Genomic DNA, 21,322 nt, shown 5'->3' with positions numbered 1-21,322 from the left:
TATTGTATAAACTTAGATTTATTTTCACAGTCAAACGATAGGAAACTTGATTATCAATCTTTTCTAAAAATACTGTATTATTAATATATGAATAGAAATTCTGCAGATGACAGATGACTGTTTCTATATTGCAGAGATGGAAGATTACATTTCAGCAGCTCAGAGAGCAGTAAAAGCAGAGCTTATGAATACTGGAGCAGGTTATCTCTAACCAAACAGTGTCAGGTGAACATTCGTCTCATATATACTGTATACTTCACCCTTCACTGTTCATCAGTGATCATAGATAACCAGACAAATGTATGTTACATTTCTGCAATTATCTTATAAAGTCCTAATGTATGGTGCATATTATAATGTGACTAAATACTCTATATGTGCAAGGTCTCAAAGGTTACTTTAACCATTAACAATATGCTGTATATTTAGGAAGAAATTAAAAATAAATAAATAAATAAATAAATATATATATTTATATATATATATATTTATATATATATATATATATATATATATATATATATATAAATAACCTTGCTGTGTTTGTGAGTGAGCATTATCCTGCTGAAAAATGTCACTTGTAATCCCTACCATGAGAAGCAACATGTGTCCCGAGGATGTCCTGCACATATCACCAAGCTATTACTCTCACTCATATCACTGCCATATCACTGACTGCCATATGCAATGATTCCCAGGATCACCACACCAGAAGCTGGGGCAATGTGTCAAGGCAAGATTGAAATGCTCACAACAAGGTCTCCATACTTGAACTTGACCATTGTGTGATCCCAAACAGAACCTGGATTAGTCTCTGAAGACGTTCCAGTTCTGCTGCAAATAGTGTTATTGCTGACTGACTGTCAATTGCAGGACACGTGATGGGCACTGTGACACAAAATTTCCTTCTGCTAAGTGCTAGAAATAGTCCAGGCAAAGACAGGCATGTGTAATGAAGGAGCCATCTACATGGTGGATGAAGTAAGTGTGGGTCCTGCTCATGCTTGTCAGGGTCCATTCACACAGAGTAAAATGGTGAGGAATTTGGTGCAGAATTTCAGCACTGAAAAAAAAGCCTCCTTTTGACATCACTGGGTTCCTTTTTCTCCCAGCAGAAAAAAAAATCCACTGAAGTCAATGGGAGGCTTTTTTTTTTCAACGCCTAAATTCCACACCAGATTCCTCACCATTTTCCACCGTGTGAATGGACCCTTTCAATGGGTCAAACAATCTTCTGTACTGGTGGTCTGTTTGGGCCTGTTTGCTGAGTGTGCGTGCCCTCATATAGCCACTGCTCTGAAAATCTGCCAACTGGGCAGAAATGTCTTTGGGTACATAGTAGAAGCATGTCTAGAAGTCATTTATTTCTTATCCACTACCCAAAAGGAGTCTCACTTTTATGCCCTTTATTTACAAGACCCAGTGTCTAATCAGACTGAAACCTTTAACATATCAGACATAACTGCATGCCAAGTTTTGCAGCAATCTTGCATTTTTATTTGGGTTACATGCAACTCGAACAATTTATGTATACTAAAAAGAAGATTCATGATTAGAGATGTGCAAGCCTTTCACATCACTTCAAGTTCTTCCCATCCCCCATTGTAGCCAAAGTGGAGACCCTACTAAACAGAAATAATTGTGTACCCCCAGCAAATGCAGCAAAAACACACTGCTTTTTTTTCCTGCAACGTTTTCCATAGAGTTTTTTTGCTCCGACTAAATATAAGGGTGAGTACACATGGAGTAAAGTGCCGCGTGATGTGGCACATATACGCCGCGTGAGCTTTTGTGGGCCGTATATGCTCCCATTGATTTCAATGGGAGCTGAGATCGTATACGTGGCGCTATTTTACGGCCGTGATTTTGAACTCACCCTAAAAGGGAAACAATTGCAATTCTGTAGCTAAAATTAACGTGCAGCATTTTTTTTTTAAATAAATGTACACATTTTTGTTTTCCTGGAGCTCTTTTTTCCCACAGTATGTGGATTGCGTTATATAAAACCTCAATCATTTTGATTCTACTGTAAAATACAACTTTAATTTATTCTACGTTTCTGCAGCAGCCAAAATGGGTACGCTTCTGCAATGTGTGGCCTTAGCCTTAACCTGAGGAAATGATAGGACAGAGCATGAGTCACTTGCCGTGAGCTACAGTAGCCAGGTAATAGATGAAATTTTCTCTGCCATTGCTCCAACAAAGACCCCCAACTGCAGTGAAATGTTTTTGTCAGTTACTGATGTGGTTTTCACCTGCAGAATTCAACTTTTGCGCAGAAAAGGTTAATTGACAACCTATTAAAAGGGTTCCTCCATCTTATATGGGTCCTTTGAAAATAATCTGCTCATAAAAAGTCTTCGGGAGCATTCACACAGAGTAAAAGTTGCGCTGATTCTGCCACGATAACTCGCAGCAGAATCAGCACTGATAAAAAGCCTCCCATTGACTTCAATGGGTTCCGTTTAACGCATGTAACACATTGAAATCGATGGGTTAAAAAGCCTCCCATTGATTTCAATATGTTACGCGTGTTAAACGGAACCCATTGAAGTCAATGGGAGTCTTTTTATCTGCCACTGATTCTGCCCCCTTACTGTTTGGGATCCTTAGGAAATCACCTGACTAAAACCTCCAAACTAAGTATTCAATTTTCCTGTAGCGCCACCACAGGGGACATGAAACATTACACCGGTTTATGTAATTATTATTATTTTTTGCTTACTTTATAGCACTTTACAGACATTGTCAGTCATGCAGGACAGGACAGGTCCTCCTGAGTAAGATGCTTTTTGTAATCACCCTCCATTCCTAAACTGAAGTCCTTCCTTTATGGGAAGAATATGCAAATCTGTCTCCCAAGATGTAAACAGGAAGACAGTGCCTCTGTTATGCTGCCCTCTATAGCAGGGGTAGGGAACGTACGGCTCTCCAGCTGTTGCAAAACTACAACTCCCAGCATGCATACTTGCTCTTCTGTTCTTGGAACTCCCATGGAAGTAAATGGAGCATGCTGGGAGTTGTAGTTTCACAGCAGCTGGAGAGCCGAAGGTTCCCTATCCCTGCTCTATAGCAAGCAACCCTGAACAACATGCCCGACTTCCCAGAAGCCTTTGCTGCATGATGCGAGGTTATAACCAAATCAGTTTCTCAGGTACGGACGGCACCGTTTCTGTCTCTTTGGACGTCATCAGCGCAGCCTAGAGAGAACTGATTTGGTTTAAGTGAGAGGCTGTGAGACCAGATTGTGGGGATAACATCTATCCTTAGGGAGAGACCACCTATAAGTCTCCACACACCTGAGAAGGTGGTGCTTGCTTGCTATAGAGGGCAGCATAACAGAGGCACTGTCTCCCTGTTTACATCTTGGGAGACAGATTTGCATATTCTTCCCATGTTCCCTTGCAGTGGAGCAACTATGGCTATAAGTCTCCACACACCTGAGAAGGTGGTCTCTCCCTAAGGATAGACGTTATCCCCACAATCTGGTCCTTCCTTTAGTGACACTGAATTCCATAATGTGAAAATGTGATTTAAATGTTTTTATAGAATTTTTGGCTTGAAAGGGTTAACACATAATAAAGTAAACTGCTTATATAACATTATAAGGGTGCTTACACATATACTTATATAGTATATACAGCATTCAGTACATTACATACAGTACTGATATAAGTGCATATGCATGTTTTTTTAATACTTATGGCTTATTCATTTCCAAGAAATGTTATTTTTGTATTCTTTAACACTCCACAATCCTGCTGCCCAGAGAAACCATTCTAATAGTCGCACGATACTTTGGGAGACTGCCAATTTAGTTAATATTAGCAGCACTGGAACTGTACAAGTGCTGTGAATGTGCTGATCTGCAGCAGTCAGCAGGGAGACGGCTCCTATCACAATCAGGGCATTTTAGCATTAGCACACAGCTCTAATGACTCTTCACAACATGCCTTATTGAGCTGAAAGGAACCACAAAGCCCATAGGATAGTAGGCTACATCAGATAAAATGCACACATGGACTAGGTACAGTAACCAACCATATAAAGGACCGTACAAAGTCACAAATAGCCAATATATATAAAAAAGTTTTCCATATATTTTATTTATCAAAATTGTTAAAAATTCATTGTGATCAGCAGATGTAGATGGAACAATAGCAATTACATGGATATATACCAAAACGCAAACAACGGACCAGACTTATAAATATAAAGTGGATACTATATAATAGTCAGAACACACAGAAAAGTTAATAATCGGGATGACATATATTGTTCCATCTACATCTGCTGATCACAATGAATTTTTAACAATTTTGATAAATAAAATATATGGAAAACTTTTTTTATATATATTGGCTATTTGTGACTTTGTACGGTCCTTTATATGGTTGGTGTTTGAAAATTAGGCCCGTTGTGCTTATTGAGGAAACCTGTTTGTGTCTAGGTACAGTAAGCCAAAGGCAGAGTTTTTGGAACATACCATACATTCTTGTTTGGGTGGTAGCATGTAGCTCTTCCAGAAGATCCAAATACTGCTAGGATGTCTGCGCCGTGCTCTGTGTCTTCTTGAACAATACAGATGGATTCTCTTATCTTACGTGGAATAATTATAATGGCCAGGTTACCAGATGGATAGCTGCAAGATAAGGCTAATAACTAATATTCTTATCACTACAGATTGTGCCTGTATGATACACACAATGGCCCTTAGGCTAAGTTCACATGTGCATCAAGTATCTGAAGTACAGTAGACTCCACTGCAGGATGCACCAAAGATTGCTTGGAGGACTGCACGGAGGACTTTTCTTTCTGCTAATTTCAATATAAAAACACCAAAAACGTGACGGACACCTGGTGGACTCCATTACAGTCTATAGGGTCCGCAGGTGCCCGTGGATAACCACTACTTTAGCAGATGGGCTCTCCATCATTTGGGTCTCTCAATGGACCCAAATGATGGATGGCTGCAAAGAATTCCCTGACTACTTGTGTAAAATAATTATCATATGTGCATGCATAAATACATCATAAATACATGCATAAAATAATTCTCATATATGTATACACTCCACTCCATTGCTCCCTACTAGAGATGAGCGAACAGTGTTCTATCGAACACATGTTCGATCGGATATCAGGGTGTTCGCCATGTTCGAATCGAACACCGCGTGGTAAAGTGCGCCAAAATTCGATTCCCCTCCCACCTTCCCTGGCGCCTTTTTTGCACCAATAACAGCGCAGGGGAGGTGGGACAGGAACTACGACACCGGGGGCATTGAAAAAAATTGGAAAAAGTCATTGGCTGCCGAAATCAGGTGACCTCCATTTTAGACGAATAGTGGATTTCAAATCTGGGTCATATGAGAATGTGAACTTTGTGACTATGAGACAGGGATAGCTGTACAGGCAGGGATAGCTAGGGATAACCTTTATTTAGGGGGGAATGTTATTAAAAATAACTTTTTGGGGCTCTATCGGGTGTGTAATTGTGATTTTTGTGAGATAAACTTTTTCCCATAGGGATGCATTGGCCAGCGCTGATTGGCCGAATTCCGTACTCTGGCCAATCAGTGCTGGCCAATGCATTCTATTAGCTTGATGAAGCAGAGTGTGCACAAGGGTTCAAGCGCACCCTCGGCTCTGATGTAGGAGAGCCGAGGGTGCACTTGAACCCTTGTGCACACTCTGTTTCATCAAGCTAATAGAATGCATTGGCCAGCGCTGATTGGCCAATGCATTCTATTAGCCCGATGAAGTAGAGCTGAATGTGTGTGCTAAGCACACACATTCAGCTCTACTTCATCGGGCTAATAGAATGCATTGGCCAGCGCTGATTGGCCAGAGTACGGAATTCGGCCAATCAGCACTGGCTCTGCTGGAGGAGGCGGAGTCTAAGATCGCTCCACACCAGTCTCCATTCAGGTCCGACCTTAGACTCCGCCTCCTCCAGCAGAGCCAGCGCTGATTGGCCGAATTCCGTACTCTGGCCAATCAGCACTGGCTAATGCATTGTATTGGCGTGATGAAGCAGTGCTGAATGTGTGTGCTTAGCACACACATTCAGCTCTACTTCATCGGGCTAATAGAATGCATTGGCCAATCAGCGCTGGCCAATGCATTCTATTAGCGTGAACTGAGTTTGCACAGGGGTTCTAGTGCACCCTCGGCTCTGCTACATCAGATTGCTACATCTGATGTAGCAGTGCCGAGTGTGCATCAGATGTGTAGTTGAGCAAAACTGACTCAGCACTGCTAAGTCTCTGCATTCGCATAGGAATGCATTGGCCAGCCTTCGGCCAATCAGCGCTGGCTCTGCCGGAGGAGGCGGAGTCTAAGGTCGGACCTGAATGGAGACTGGTGTGGAGCGATCTTAGACTCCGCCTCCTCCAGCAGAGCCAGCGCTGATTGGTCGAGTTCCGTACTCTGGCCAATCAGCGCTGGCCAATGCATTTCTATGGGGAAAAGTTAGCTTGCGAAAATCGCAAACTGACAGGGATTTCCATGAAATAAAGTGACTTTTATGCCCCCAGACATGCTTCCCCTGCTGTCCCAGTGTCATTCCAGGGTGTTGGTATCATTTCCTGGGGTGTCATAGTGGACTTGGTGACCCTCCAGACACGAATTTGGGTTTCCCCCTTAACGAGTTTATGTTCCCCGTAGACTATAATGGGGTTCGAAACCCATTCGAACACTCGAACAGTGAGCGGCTGTTCGAATCAAATTTCGAACCTCGAACATTTTAGTGTTCGCTCATCTCTACTCCCTATCATTCTGTTTACTTTGCTGCAGTGAGGACATGATGTACATGCACGTGATCACAGACATGACTGACCTTACCAGTGATTCTAGCATGTACAGATGTATCAAATGTAACTTGACACTAGAGAGTTATCAGTAAAAGATGATATTTTTCTACTTAAGTCTGGAACTAAGGCTGCAGCAGTGATGTACATGTATAGCACTTCATTGATGGGGAGAAATAAACAAAGACTGACGTGGCCGCTCAAGTGGAGCTGGTGACGTCACAGAGCTGAAGAAGCAGCAGAGGAGACTGAAAAGTGGGAAGCTTTATTTTTCTCTGCTTAATCCCTGTAAACAGACATTGCTCATGCATTTCTATTACTGAAATTCAGACATACGATTGCAGGCAAAAGCCTTTCAGATCAATGACAGCTCACTTAGGGTCCAATCACACGGAGGAAAATGGTGAGGAATTGGGGCCACACGGTGGCTCAGTGGTTAGCACTGCAGCCTTGCAGCGCTGGAGTCCTGGTGTTCAAATCCCACCAAGGGCATAAAACCATCTGCAAGGAGTTTGTATGTTCTCCCCGTGTTTGCATGGATTTCCATCCCATATTCCAAAAAAGACATACTGATAGGGAAAAATGTACATTGTGAGCTCCATGTAGGGCTCACAATCTACATTTTTTTAAAAAAAAAGGAAAATGGTGAGGAATTTGGTGTGGAATTTCAGCGCTGAAAAAAAAAGCCTCCCATTGACTTCAATGGGTTCATTTTTCTGCTAGCATTTTTTTGACAGTTTGTTTTAAAGGACCATCAAAACAATAGTACGTTAGGGTTGAGCTGATCTTGAGATTTCAGGATCGATTTCAAAATCCGATTTCCGATCATTTTCCAGCCGATGGCGATCGTGAAATTTGCTCGATCGCTGATCGGGTTCCGATCTTTTCTGATCCCAATCCTCAACCCTAGTCAATGCTTCTCTATGGGCAAAGTCACTTAAGGGTTGAGCCGATCTTGAAATAATCTCCGACCTCGATCCCGCTGGAACAGATCGGGTCTGAATTCCGATCACGATCGTGAAATTTACTTGATCGCCGATTGGAATCCGATCTTTTCCAATCCCAATCACTCAAGCCTAGTACATGTCCTATTTTTCCCCTGTTTTTAACGGATTCTTCAATAGACTCAAATCTATTAATAATTCCTGAAAACAGGTACCCTTCAGATGCAAGCCGTCTATTTTATCTATCGGTCATGTGTTAGGCTAACTCAACATTGACTGGTGTTCACCAAGTAACATTATGAATACAAGACACAGAAGAAAAAATATTATCTTAAAGTGAAACATATACTTTTATAGTCTGAAGCTGTACCTGAACATGTACTACTGAACTTTTTTTCTTCTAAAAAACAGAGCACACCATAGCAATACAGTAGTAAGGCTGAGTTTACATTACATATTTGCTGTACTTTTATTGTGTTTGCCAGTATAACATACATACAAGCTAACTATATCTATAGTATTATATCAGCTAAACAGAGGACAAGAGTGTCTATTTTGGCCTCCACCAGTGAGATATTTGACAGTACAGTACACCATATTATGTATTATAGGTACAGGCTGGCCAAGCAGTAATGTAATAGGGACAACCTGACGGGTCTGTTAATACCTTTGAAATTCTGTGTAACAGAAACACAGTGTAGACAGTGTAGACTAGTCAGTCTAGCTTGGTAAATCTCCTCAATGCAATGACTGAAATACAGCTAAGATGTGACCATTGCTTTCAAGGATACATTAATATCTTCACCACATATAAATGGTAACTAGATTCAATAGAAGCAAATATAATCCTAGCATTACATAAGCAGATCACGCCATCAGATGCTCTCGCCATCACATGGTGTAACTGTGTGAGCTGGAAGGATGGAAAACTGCAAAGTATTCACTGTTAAGTGATAAGCTACAGTATGTAAATCACTAAAGTGTATTATATCATCACTAGCTGGTACCCGCGACTTCGTCTGCGGTGATTGTAGAAGTGGGTATATACAGGCGCGGGTAAGGTTTTCGTACTGTGTATAAGGTATGGGATATGAAATGTAACTGTGTATCTTGTTTTTGTTGTATGGGAAGAATATGCAAATCCACCTTCCATGATGTAATTAGGAAGACAGTTGCTGCCTCATTGTTGCAAACCAATAGAGGGCGCTCACTGGAATGTGCAAGCCTGTCTTAAGACAGGATTCCAGTGAAATAACCCAATAATGGCTGCTCCCTTTAGCCTCATGCCCGACCTTCCAAGAGGCCTTTGTTTAGCAATGGCACTGGGATTAATACCAGGTATAGTCTCTCAATCGAGGACAGCTGTTTCGATCTGGTTGCATCTCTTCAGCCCGATGTAGAGAGGACTATAACCTGGTAGAGGTGAGAGGCTTAGACAGGGTTCGGGGGATATTGTCACTCCTTAGGGAGAGACCACCATATAGGTGTGTGGAGACTTGTTAAGCCTTTAGCACTCTACTTTGCAAGGAACTATGGGAAGAATATGCAAATCTGCCTTCCATACCATAGAGACTATACCTGGTATTAATCCCAGCATCATTGCTAAACAAAGGCCTCTTGGAAGGTCGGGCATGAGGCTAAAGGGAGCAGCCATTATTGGGTTATTTCACTGGAATCCTGTCTTAAGACAGGCTTGCACATTCCAGTGAGCGCCCTCTATTGGTTTGCAACAATGAGGCAGCAACTGTCTTCCTAATTACATCATGGAAGGCAGATTTGCATATTCTTGTTTTTGTTGTAATTCTGAGAGCACATGAGACTTTTGTGTTGAATGTAATTTGTATTTCAGCCGCTATACGGTGTTGGTATAAACTGTACATAGTGTCTTTGGGACAGAAGTATTTCAGGTTAATATACTTTGATATACGACATTATATGAGTTGTTATTTTGCGCCAGTACATGTAAGTTTTGGGCACAGGATACTCTTGAGTAAGCAACATAAAGTCTGGCCCTGTGCATGACAGTTTAGTAACTCCATGCGCCTCTTATTAATAGCAATTAACCCCATCATGTCCCTCACATTAACCCCAGTGTAAGAGTTACTGATAGAGATGAGCGAGTACTGTTGGGATCAGCCGATCCGAACAGCACGCTCGCATAGAAATGAATGGACGTAGCCGGCACGCGGGGGGTTAAGCGCGCTGGCTACGTCCAAGCGGAAGTACCAGGTGCACAGGGGTTAATATGAGGGACATGATGGGGTTTATTCCTATTAATGTGAGGCACATGGAGTTACTAACACTAAACTAATAACCCCATGCCTGACATTAATGAGAATAGGAAGTAAAGGAAGGAGCTGTGTGTTTCTTACTTTCAGTTTGCTAGCAGCTTCGGCAGGAGCTATCACTATAGCAGGCAGAGACTTGAGCGATTAAGCTCCACCCCCTGGGTTTCCTGCACCCCTCTCAAAGGGGAGTGTCCTTATGCCTCAGCTCTAGCAGAGACTTTATTTAACTCTTGCAGGTCCTGTGCTGCTGGCGTGCCAGTGAAATATGGCAGGAGTGCCACTCTTGGCATGTGTGCCAGGGGTTGTTGACCTCTGCTGTAGGGGGTAATATGAATTTTGTGGCTTGCTATGGTCCAAAGTGTGTGAGATTGCAGAGATAGTGATGTGAGTTTGGGTTTTGTGGGGGTCCTGGGAAAAACGTATGTGCGCTATTGTGATGAAAAGTAGCCTATTGCGCAATCGAGTGTAGGGACTATGTTTGTGGAAAATTTCAGCCAAATCGGTGGAGCGGTTTTTGCGTGATTGACCGCCAAACATCCGAACATCCAAAGGGTCCTGGGAAAAACGTATGTGCGCTATTGTGACGAAAAGTAGCCTACTGCGCAATCGAATGTAGGGACTATGTTTGTGGAAAATTTCAGCCAAATCGGGGTCCAAAGTGTGTGAGATTGCAGAGATAGTGATGTGAGTTTGGGGTTTGTGGGGGTCCTGGGAAAAACGTATGTGCGCTATTGTGACGAAAAGTAGCCTATTGCGCAATGGGGTGTATTAACTATGTTTGTGGAAAATTTCAGCCAAATCGGTCAAGCGGGTTTTGCGTGATTGACTAACAAACATCCGAACACACAAAGCCACAAACATCCAAACTCACAAACTTTCACATTTATAATATTAATAGGATGACAAATGCTAAATCCTGTCTGCAATCAATAACTAGCTGCTGCTATCGCCTTGTGTTCTACTGTATAACTGGTTAGGTAATAGAAGGGCTTACATATCTTGTATGCTGCATATTATTTCATATGACATCTCTTTCCATTACAAGCAAAAACTTGTATTTTATATAGACATGGCAGCAGCAGACAATAACATGTATAAACAATATGAAAATGTACATAAATGCAGTTTTGCTACAGTGCAGTTAATCTAATCTAATTATTGCACTTCTTTTTATTTTATCTGCATTGCAAATGATAATACTCAATGGGAGAAATTTATTAAGACTGGCGTTCTGTATGGCAGTTTTAATCAAGTCCTCGGTTGGCAAAAGATGCACCTGAATTATTAAGAGGCTTTGGGCTCTTAATACTTCAAGTGCGAATTGTATCCTAGGCCACTCAGGAACTGATAGCCTACCTTAGGCCGGGTTCACACGGGGTTTTTTGGGCCGGTTTTAGACGCAGAATCTGAGTCAGAATCCAGTTAAAAAAACCACCTCCCATTGAAATCGATGTGCCCTTTCTTCAGGTGGATTACGCGGCTCATTCAGCCGTGGACGTCCGCCTTGCGACACTCCCTCACGACTAGGTCTATTGATTTGGGCCTAATCCGGAGCAGAATGTCGCGTCTGGATGCCAGTGCACTGCACTGGCATCCAGTCGTGTCTAGCCGTTTTTGGACTGGACGGTATTGGACTGTATTAAATTCCAGTCCAAAAAACCCCATGTGAACCTGGGTCCATTCACACAGAAGAAAATGGTGAGGAATTTGGTGTGGAATATCAGCGCTGAAAAAAAAAGCCTCCCTTTGAAGTCAATGGGAGGCTTTTTTTCAGCACTGAAATTCCACACCAAATTCCTCGCCATTTTCCTCCGTGTGAATGGATACTTAGTATTTGCCCTGTTCTATCAACTTTTTAAAAAAGGGGCAAGCAAGGAGCAGAAGGAACAATGCAATGCATCATTGGCCCAAGAAAGTACTGTGTGCCAAATATTTACCTCCCATCTATGGTAGAAAATTATTAAATTCCCTCCAATGAGCATACCTTATTAAGAGCTTTTTTCTAAAATTTGTGACCTTTCTTGAGTCTTGAAATAAAAGGAGGAGCAGTGATATAGTGTAGTAATCAAATTAAAAGGGATTAGTGAGATTGCCCCAAATGGCCTCTTACCTCCTGATATTGTGAATTTGTCACAACACCAAATCCAGCATATAATAAACCAAGGAGTGGTGGCAGCAACCTTCCCCTTCACGCAACACGAAGTGGCGTAATTAACGTAAATTCAATAACCAACACGGCACAGGACCACACTGGTGGGGAGGAGTTCGAGTGAAGTGCACACAGTAAATTGCTGGAATCATGACTAAAGAATCTTCAATGCTTCTAGTAATAAATGTATTGAAGATTCTTTAGTCATGATTCCAGCAATTTACTGTGCGCACTTCACCCGAACTCCTCCTCACTAGTGTGGTCCTGTGCCGTGTTGGTTATTGAATTCACTTTCCTGAGTCTTGTCACTCATAAAAGTAGCATGAAATGTGAATGTCATTAAAAGGAAGGGCAGATTTAACAGATTTCAGTTTCTGTATTCAGGACAGCCAAAGATGTGCCAAAATAATTAAAAGGTGGGCATGTTTAGTACATTCTTACAACAGTAAACTGCGGTTTAACATGCTATATAAAATGCCAGTCTTAATAAATCTCCCCCAATGACTTTTCACTTCACCTGGTGTGCTAATGCCCATTATGAGACATACCAGAGAAGACTCTGTACACACTAACAACACATTTGTCACTGAGAGAATGTAATGTTTGGCGTGTGAAGGATACAAAATCTGTGCAGTTCCATCTGGAAAAACTGTGAGGAATTTCCTTCCTGTCCTGTAATATTTTTCGACAAATCTCTCTGGCATCATCTGAAATAAAGCATGAAACAGTCCACAGTGTGCACATATTACCACATATTACATTCATACACTTGCACAACTGATTTATTACAAAGGAAAACACATAAATGTGACACCTAAGGGGACATTCACACGGGGCAAAATGGCTCAGATTCTGGCGCGACTCCGCGCAGAATTCACCCGGTCTCCGCGCGAATTCCGTGCGGGATTGCTGCCAGAATCCGCGCAGTTAAAATGCCACCCCAAAGAACTCTATTGAGAGGCCTTTTAACCGCGCGGATCCTGGTGGCAATCACGGAATTCGCGTGAATTCCGTGCAAAGTCACACCGAGTCATTTTGCCCCGTGTGAATGCCTCCTAAGAGACAACTGAGACGGGGATGTATAGTATTTTAGTTTTGCCATCTAATGTTGTGTTGTTGGTTGGGCCAACCTCAACACCAAAACCACCAGATGCCACTCAATTAGTGGGCGATCACTCCTACAACAGTGGGCATCACTCCTATCAAAACGTTCAGTAGTGGAAGTGCTGGCCCTCACTTTTAGCTTCAAAGGAATTTATAGAATTATAACTTGGAAACAACAGGAAAGCTAGGTAAGGGTCAGTGCACACTAAGTTTTCTAGGCACTGATTTTGACGCTGATTCCACCTCAAAATCAGCCTCCAAAAAAAGCCTAACAATAAAACTATTGGGAGGCTTTTCTTGGAAGTTGATTTTGAGGTGGATTCAGCGTCAAAATCAGTGCCAACAAAACTTAGTGTGCACTGACCCTTACAGTGTGTAAAACATTCCAAAGAAAATAATATTCATCAGTAGAAATAATATTAGCCAAGGGATGGGCATTGAAAGGAAACACACTTCTTATAATAAAAGGTTACAATGATTGATCCAAAACAATAAATCCTACAGGAGAATAAGGATAAAAAGAGAAACAACCAAAAACACTTGGGAAAGATAAAGGGGTGGGTAGCGCTATAGAGCAGGAGTTGGGGTGGGAGTGTAACACATGGCCGCATTAGACCCAATGAAATCCTTAGAATAAGTCATTAATTAGATATTGCCAGGTAGGCCACACTTGAGCCCCTGGTCAATCAGCTGTTTGAAGGGACTGCAGTGTTTTTAGGTGCAGCCTCTTCAACACTCAACAAACAATGCCGTACATTTGTGAAGTGACTGTGCTTGGTATCACTGATCAGCCCATTCACTTAAATGGAAGTGAGTTGTGATCAGGCCATGTGACCAAAGAACGTGATATCATACAGTATGTACCTGTGTAATAGCAGCGGTGCTGATCCTTTGGGGTTCCTGGTGGTGGACCCCTACAGATGTTCACCTGAAAACCTAAAAAACTCCTTTAGGTTGAAGCCCCACATGGCATTATATGCTGCAGCAAAAACCTTAGTGTTTTACAGTCCCATCCACACATTGCAGAAAAATGCCCTTTGTGGAAATGCTGAAATTTCCAAAACCATTGCGTTTTTGGAAATTGCTGCATGTCAATTATACCTACAGAGACACTGGTGGTTTCCCAATAGGTATAACTGGAGCAGAAAAAAACCGCAATGAGTTTCCACTGAATTTTTTCTTGTAGCGTTTTTTCACAGTGGTCTGCTACGTGGAGCCTTAGCCTTTAGTTGTTGGTGGATCTCTGCTGTTTTTTGAAGAGGATGATGAGCTACAGTGATTCTTCGTAAGTCAGTTATAAGCTAGGTGTATAAAGGTATTGCTTTCCCTACAAAGGATTAATAAAATCTGTTTAATAAAAATCTAAATGCTGAACCTTTAAAGACGCTGTTATAGACTGTAAGTATTACCATATCACTAGTAAAGTCATATAGAGATGGCTCTTGATCCAATGATTCTGCATCAGATATCGTATCTTCATTGTCTGGAGGAATGGTCCAGCTGTCTCCAGCAGGAGGGACACTTGAAAGCTGGTAGGAAATGGTTTTCATCGGCTTCCCATCTGTCATTAAGAGGTAGAAAGTCCTACTGTGAATAGCTGTATTTACTCTCATCTAACATAAGGACATATACATCAGAATGCAGTGCGATTTCATAGTTAGATTTTAACACATAAATGGATGTTCAAGGATTTTTTTTGTGTACTTATTAACCCATCACTAGCACTAACAGACCTTTCTTAAAAAAAAAAAAAAAAGATTTTCTGCCCAGAAAACCCCTTTCAGGTTCGGTAGGCGACTCCCCCCTTGCTCCTAGGTAGTTTATCACAGAGCACTTAGGAGTATCCCACAATACCTATGCAGCAGTCAGAGAAGTTGGTGGCCATTTTACAGAAATGAAGAATGAATTAGGAATTGTAGTAACTGTACTACAAAGGTTAAATAAGAGGTTACAGGGTGCTTTAACTATGTATTATGCATTTATTGTTACATTTTTATTGGGAATCGGAGGGCTGCTTTAACAGCCCTGTATTTGCTCCTGTCAGAATACTAAAGAAGGCAGCCAACATTCGTATCTGTCAAGACAACTTTCACTTTCTTATTCTTTCCTATCTAAAGACAGTGAAGGATACAGAGAGGGTATAATGAACAAAGGCATACATAGTTTTACATTAATAGATGCATTATCCTAAGAGCCTGTTACAAATATGCATTATCTTAAGAGGCTATTACGGCTTTATTAAGGTTTTTCAGGCCCATTATAAGGATTGAGCATTCATAGGAAACACCCATAATAGTGCTGAGACCAGCGGACCAACAAGCAAACACTATTACATCTCTTTGGAAGATAAAAGATGGAAGATTATCGGCAGCACATAAACCAGTGTAAACAAGGATGTGTTGCCGATAATAAATGCAGGAGAATGGAGACGGAACGCAGTAGTGATTGTTCCTTCCCCATACATTTTAATCAGCCAATAATAATAATGCGGCAAAGTAAATGAGCGCTGAACGCATTGATTGTTGCCTAGACTCACAAAATACAGAGATTGGCAGCTTTCCCTCTGTGAGTGTGTAAACATAAGCTGTCTATGTGGGCACAGGAAGATGGACTTGAGTGTTTTATCCCTAAGTCTATGTACAATAAAGCAATGAAATACCCAGCTGGATAAGTCTAGGTTCAGTGACTTCTTCTCTCTCTAATGTAGTCCTTAGACCAGTGTTTCCCAACATTTTCAGAGTCAGGGCACCCCTGGGGGGAAAAAAAATATTTCACCGAGCACCGCTACCAAATAATTTTTAACACAAAAAACGTCTTAATAACAAAGATAATGTTACATGAAGGCATGTAGTCATCTTCACCCCATGGCGGGTTTCCAAGCCACCCCTGGCTGCAGTGGTAGCCCTGTTTGGTATCACTGCCTCTAATAGAACAGCGATATGTTGCAGATTCCTATTTACAGGTGTATATGACAAACTATATTATGCCAGCTGTCTTGCACATATAGCATATTCTACATTGCTGGTCACTAGCATATATTTTTAGACATATAGAAGATATTAGTTGGTCAGTGTATCAAGGAAACATCTCTGAGTCCACTGACAGGCTACTGGCTTCCATAAATGGTGCATACATTCGGCTGATAGAATTAGAAATTCCCAACAGCTCTGCTAATAGAATGCTATTAGGAGATTGCCCATGGGCATAAGGAAACATATTCTAATTATATTACGCACTGGCTGATAATGTAATTCCCTGATATAATAACCAAAGTGGCTCAAGGTAATGCTTCTAATTGTTTCTCAAAGACTACTAACACCAAAATGTTATCATTGTGTGACTTTTACCACAAATCTGTAAAAACAGTCACACCCTTGAAGGCACTATGTATTGCCCATTGTTTTCTTGTCTGCCAACTGTAAATTCTATGCTGTATAAAAAAGAAACAATGTTGCAGGAATTAAATGGTTAGAACGAGTTTGTTACTGCTGATGAATGGTATTCACATTGCTAAGGCTAGGTTCACACTAGTGCCGGGCTCTCTGTCATTTGGGTCCACCGGGGAACCTGAACGATGGAGAGCCTATCTGCTAAAGCAGCGGTGACCCACAGACACCAGTAAGGAGTCTGCAAGGTTTCCACTCTACTGAAACTGGCAGAGAAATAAGACCTCCTTGCAGGACATTTCTCTCTGCAGATTTTCAGTGGAATCTATGGAGACTCTGACACAGATGTGAACGTAGCCTAAAGCTGTTTATACAATATTTTCTGTTTATACGGTGACGGGATATCCTAGAGCACCAGTATATCTGTAATAAAAAATGAATTAAGTGATTACAATGAGATGACCAGTAATTGTCGATTTCCTTATATTACGTAGAAGACATATTTATAGAAAAACTAGTTGTGCTCAGAATGGAGGAGTTTGTTATATTCACACACAATAAAAGCAGTATAAAGCAAATGAGCACATTCGGGCCCTAATAAAGCACTGTCTCTACATCATTAACCCATATCAGAAGAGCCATTTATCAGCCATCCAAACAAAATAAACATTGCAAGCTACAGTCCATTATACCCGAGCCTTCTTGTAATAGTAATGTAATCCTGAGGATAAAGCTTTTTTATAGCCTGAAATAGAGGCAGCGTGTAAATACAGCTACAGCTGGGCACACACTGCTCCTGGCCATCTTACGGCTTAAAACAGATCTAATTTTAGACTTGTACAAGAAGACATGTTACTGTATCAACAACGTGTTACATGGGAGATGGTTCACGCTGACCTGCTATGCCATTGCATAGGATAGAGAAATAATGTATGCAATGGGTGATGGAAGTTATAAGTTATAAAGAAAATGAAATCTAAAAGTTAAGATACACTATATTAGAAATAATACGATAGACAGATAGAAAAGAATGAAATAAAAATCGAAAATTAGACAAAAGTTAAAGGGAGTCTGTCAGCAGTACATTGGAACGGGGCCTTATAATAGTGGTATCTTTTATGTGATATAAGGACATTTGAGGACCCTTCAGGGCATAGTAGCACCTGCTACCAGTGTACCCCCTATAGCAACACCCCTGAACAGATAAAGAGAAATGAAAGAAAAAGAATCATCTTTGCACTTACATTCAGTAATAGTTGTTGGCTCTGTCACGATGGTTTCAAAGACTCTTGCCAGATGTCTTTCTCTCAGCCTGAGGAAGAATAATACATAATTTAGACATTTAGCACTCAGTGAGCCCATACGAGTATTGAGAAATGAGCATTTTTCCTATTTCCTTCATCTCAAGTCTTTTCATGTAAGATCTTAATATGGACTAATTGGTATTTGGGATTTTCTTTAAATGCCAGTCCTGTAATTGGTAACACATACATTGTAATGCATGTAGCACACATTATAATAATGCACTGAACTAATCTCTGACATGGCACCTTATTTGTTATTGAGGTGCATTCTGTGATGAGGTGGGAACATCTTCCTTTTATGCAGAAACACATTTGGGTCTGAATCTGTGGACCTCTTTGCATTTCCTACATCAATGATTCACATGGTCATACATATCATTGAGGCAGACTTTGGGGTCCTTAGACAAAGCAGACCCCATGCTGTTTGAGTCAATCCTCTTTTCTGCTAAATGCAAGAGGTGGTAAAAGATTTCCCTCTCCAGAGAACCTGCATTGTTAACAAATGGTAGGGGGGGCAAAAGTAATGGGTTGGGCAAGAAGATGAAAACTATGCCAGGTGGTTATTTTGTCATAGATGGCAAACATTTTGATTTTGCAATGCAGTCCCCACTACTCTATACTGGGTGTCTGGAAAATAAGTACACAAAATGAAGGGGTGGACGTTAGCTGGTATATGAAGCGTTTTTTTTATTAATGAACATGTGACCGGAAATGCACTGTTGTGGCGCTGCAGGTAGACCGAGATGTCAGTTTCCTATCCCTCGCTGCACCATGTGAAAGGAGAAACGAAGAAGAAAAAGCGCTTTAATGGGAAATCAGTTTAATCACTGTTACTTATCTACAAGAATTGCTGGAAGTGCTGGCTGTCTGCCTCGATGCAAGCAGTGCAATGTGGGGAGATGGATTGATGCACCCATTCACAGACTCCTGGCATTGCCCTCATCGCAATGAACGCAGCCTGGATGCGGTGCACGAGCTCTTCACGGGTTAGCACAGGCATTGAATACACAACAGACTTGACATGTCGCCACAAGAAAAAATCAAGTGGGGTCAAATCCAGCGAGCGAGAGGACTACAGCATAGATCCGCCGCGTCCGATCCACCGATTCAGCTATCCGTTGCTGATGTGTTCTCGGACGATGCGGCCAAAATGGGGAGGTGCTCCATCCTATTGGAGCCACAGCCTTACCCTCATGTTCAAAAGCACATCTTCGAGCTACACTGGCAGATCATCCTGCAGAAATACACTGTCGGTCTACCTGCAGCGCCCCCACAGCGCATTTCCGGTCACATGTTCATTAATAAAAAACACTTCATATACCGGATAAAGTCCACCCTTTCATTTAGTGTACTTACTTTCAGGACACCCTGTATACAACACTGACTGGGTAGCTGCATATATAGTAATTCTCTAATATATGTCTAGAATCTCCCCCTAAACAATACATTTCCATTAAGTCCATCTTCAAACTGATCAATAAGAAGTTCTATCAGAGTTGATCATAAGACACATAAAGTCATTGGCTTGCACCTGCAGACATCCTTGAACTGAAATAGCTCAGATTGCACTTTAATTGACATCAGATAATTTTATCATTTCTTATTTTTTCTCCTCACGGCTACTGAGCGAGTGGGCTCTTCCTGGTGTGATACCAATGCTCAGTATTCTGAGATAATCACACAGTTCCTCTCCACGTCCACAGCATGAAGTCTCACACTGACAGTAAAACTGCAGCTGCATTCCCTGCCTCCTTGTCCATTTATTGTAATATGACAGATTTTTTTATTTATTATCTTAGCAGGTTGCTGTACTTTAACAGAGAATAGAGGTTTTAATAGCGTCACGCAGACTGCTAAAAGCTAAGGAGTTATGTTTGATTTTTAAATCAAGTGCAAAACCTTCTCAGAAGAGTAAAAGCAGAACCTAAACTATTATCTACGTACAACAAACATACATACACTCACCGGCCACTTTATTAGGTACACCTGTCCAACTGCTCGTTAACACTTAATTTCTAATCAGCCAATCACATGGCGGCAACTCAGTGCATTTAGGCATGTAGACATGGTCAAGACAATCTCCTGCAGTTCAAACCGAGCATCAGTATGGGGAAGAAAGGTGATTTGAGTGCCTTTGAACGTGGCATGGTTGTTGGTGCCAGAAGGGCTGGTCTGAGTATTTCAGAAACTGCTGATCTACTGGGATTTTCACGCACAACCATCTCTAGGGTTTACTGAGAATGGTCCGAAAAAGAAAAAACATCCAGTGAGCGGCAGTTCTGTGGGCGGAAATGCGTTGTTGATGCCAGAGGTCAGAGGAGAATGGCCAGACTGGTTCGAGCTGATAGAAAGGCAACAGTGACTCAAATAGCCACCCGTTACAACCAAGGTAGCCAGAAGAGCATCTCTGAACGCACAGTACGTCGAACTTTGAAGCAGATGGGCTACAGCAGCAGAAGACCACACCGGGTGCCACTCCTTTCAGCTAAGAACAGGAAACTGAGGCTACAATTTGCACAAGCTCATCGAAATTGGACAATTGAAGATTGGAAAAACGTTGCCTGGTCTGATGAGTCTCGATTTCTGCTGTGACATTCGGATGGTAGGGTCAGAATTTGGCGTCAACAACATGAAAGCATGGATCCATCCTGCCTTGTATCAATGGTTCAGGCTGGTGGTGGTGGTGTCATGGTGTGGGGAATATTTTCTTGGCACTCTTTGGGCCCCTTGGTACCAATTGAGCATCGTTGCAATGCCAAAGCCTACCTGAGTATTGTTGCTGACCATGTCCATCCCTTTATGACCACAATGTACCCAACATCTGATGGCTACTTTCAGCAGGATAATGCACCATGTCATAAAGCTGGAATCATCTCAGACTGGTTTCTTGAACATGACAATGAGTTCACTGTACTCCAATGGCCTCCACAGTCACCAGATCTCAATCCAATAGAGCATCTTTGGGATGTGGTGGAACGGGAGATTCGCATCATGGATGTGCAGCCGACAAATCTGCTGCAACTGTGTGATGCCATCATGTCAATATGGACCAAAATCTCTGAGGAATGCTTCCAGCACCTTGTTGAATCTATGCCACGAAGAATTGAGGCAGTTCTGAAGGCAAAAGGGGGTCCAACCCGTTACTAGCATGGTGTACCTAATAAAGTGGCCGGTGAGTGTAGATATACTATTCAGGGCACACCACCAAAAACTAGTATCTGAAGTCAAGATAGCAAGGGTACTTGGAGCCGGAACTCTCAGTCTTGCCTCAATATAATGCAGCTACATTACTATTTTTTTTTTGGAGGGGAAAAGAAATTGCAAATATGTCCTTGGTG

The 21,322-nt window shown here is 41.8% G+C and overlaps 1 protein-coding gene across 1 annotated transcript in view; it reads right to left on the bottom strand.

Annotated features, from left to right (window-relative positions):
* Positions 1-21,322, bottom strand: part of ERICH6 (glutamate rich 6) — a 48,260-nt gene that overhangs the window by 8,452 nt on the left and 18,486 nt on the right. Inside the window, exons 5-8 of the mRNA XM_075268804.1 lie at positions 17,925-17,992; positions 14,704-14,855; positions 12,812-12,897; positions 4,487-4,642 (exon numbers count right to left, since the gene is read on the bottom strand). Coding sequence (XP_075124905.1) covers positions 4,487-4,642; positions 12,812-12,897; positions 14,704-14,855; positions 17,925-17,992 — 462 coding nt within the window. The remainder of the gene's footprint in view (positions 1-4,486; positions 4,643-12,811; positions 12,898-14,703; positions 14,856-17,924; positions 17,993-21,322) is intronic.

Source organism: Leptodactylus fuscus, chromosome 3 (genome assembly GCF_031893055.1).
Source record: "Leptodactylus fuscus isolate aLepFus1 chromosome 3, aLepFus1.hap2, whole genome shotgun sequence".
Lineage (NCBI taxonomy): Eukaryota > Metazoa > Chordata > Amphibia > Anura > Leptodactylidae > Leptodactylus > Leptodactylus fuscus.
The sequence above is the reverse complement of the archived record's forward strand: the minus strand, read 5'-3'. Positions and strand labels throughout refer to the sequence as shown.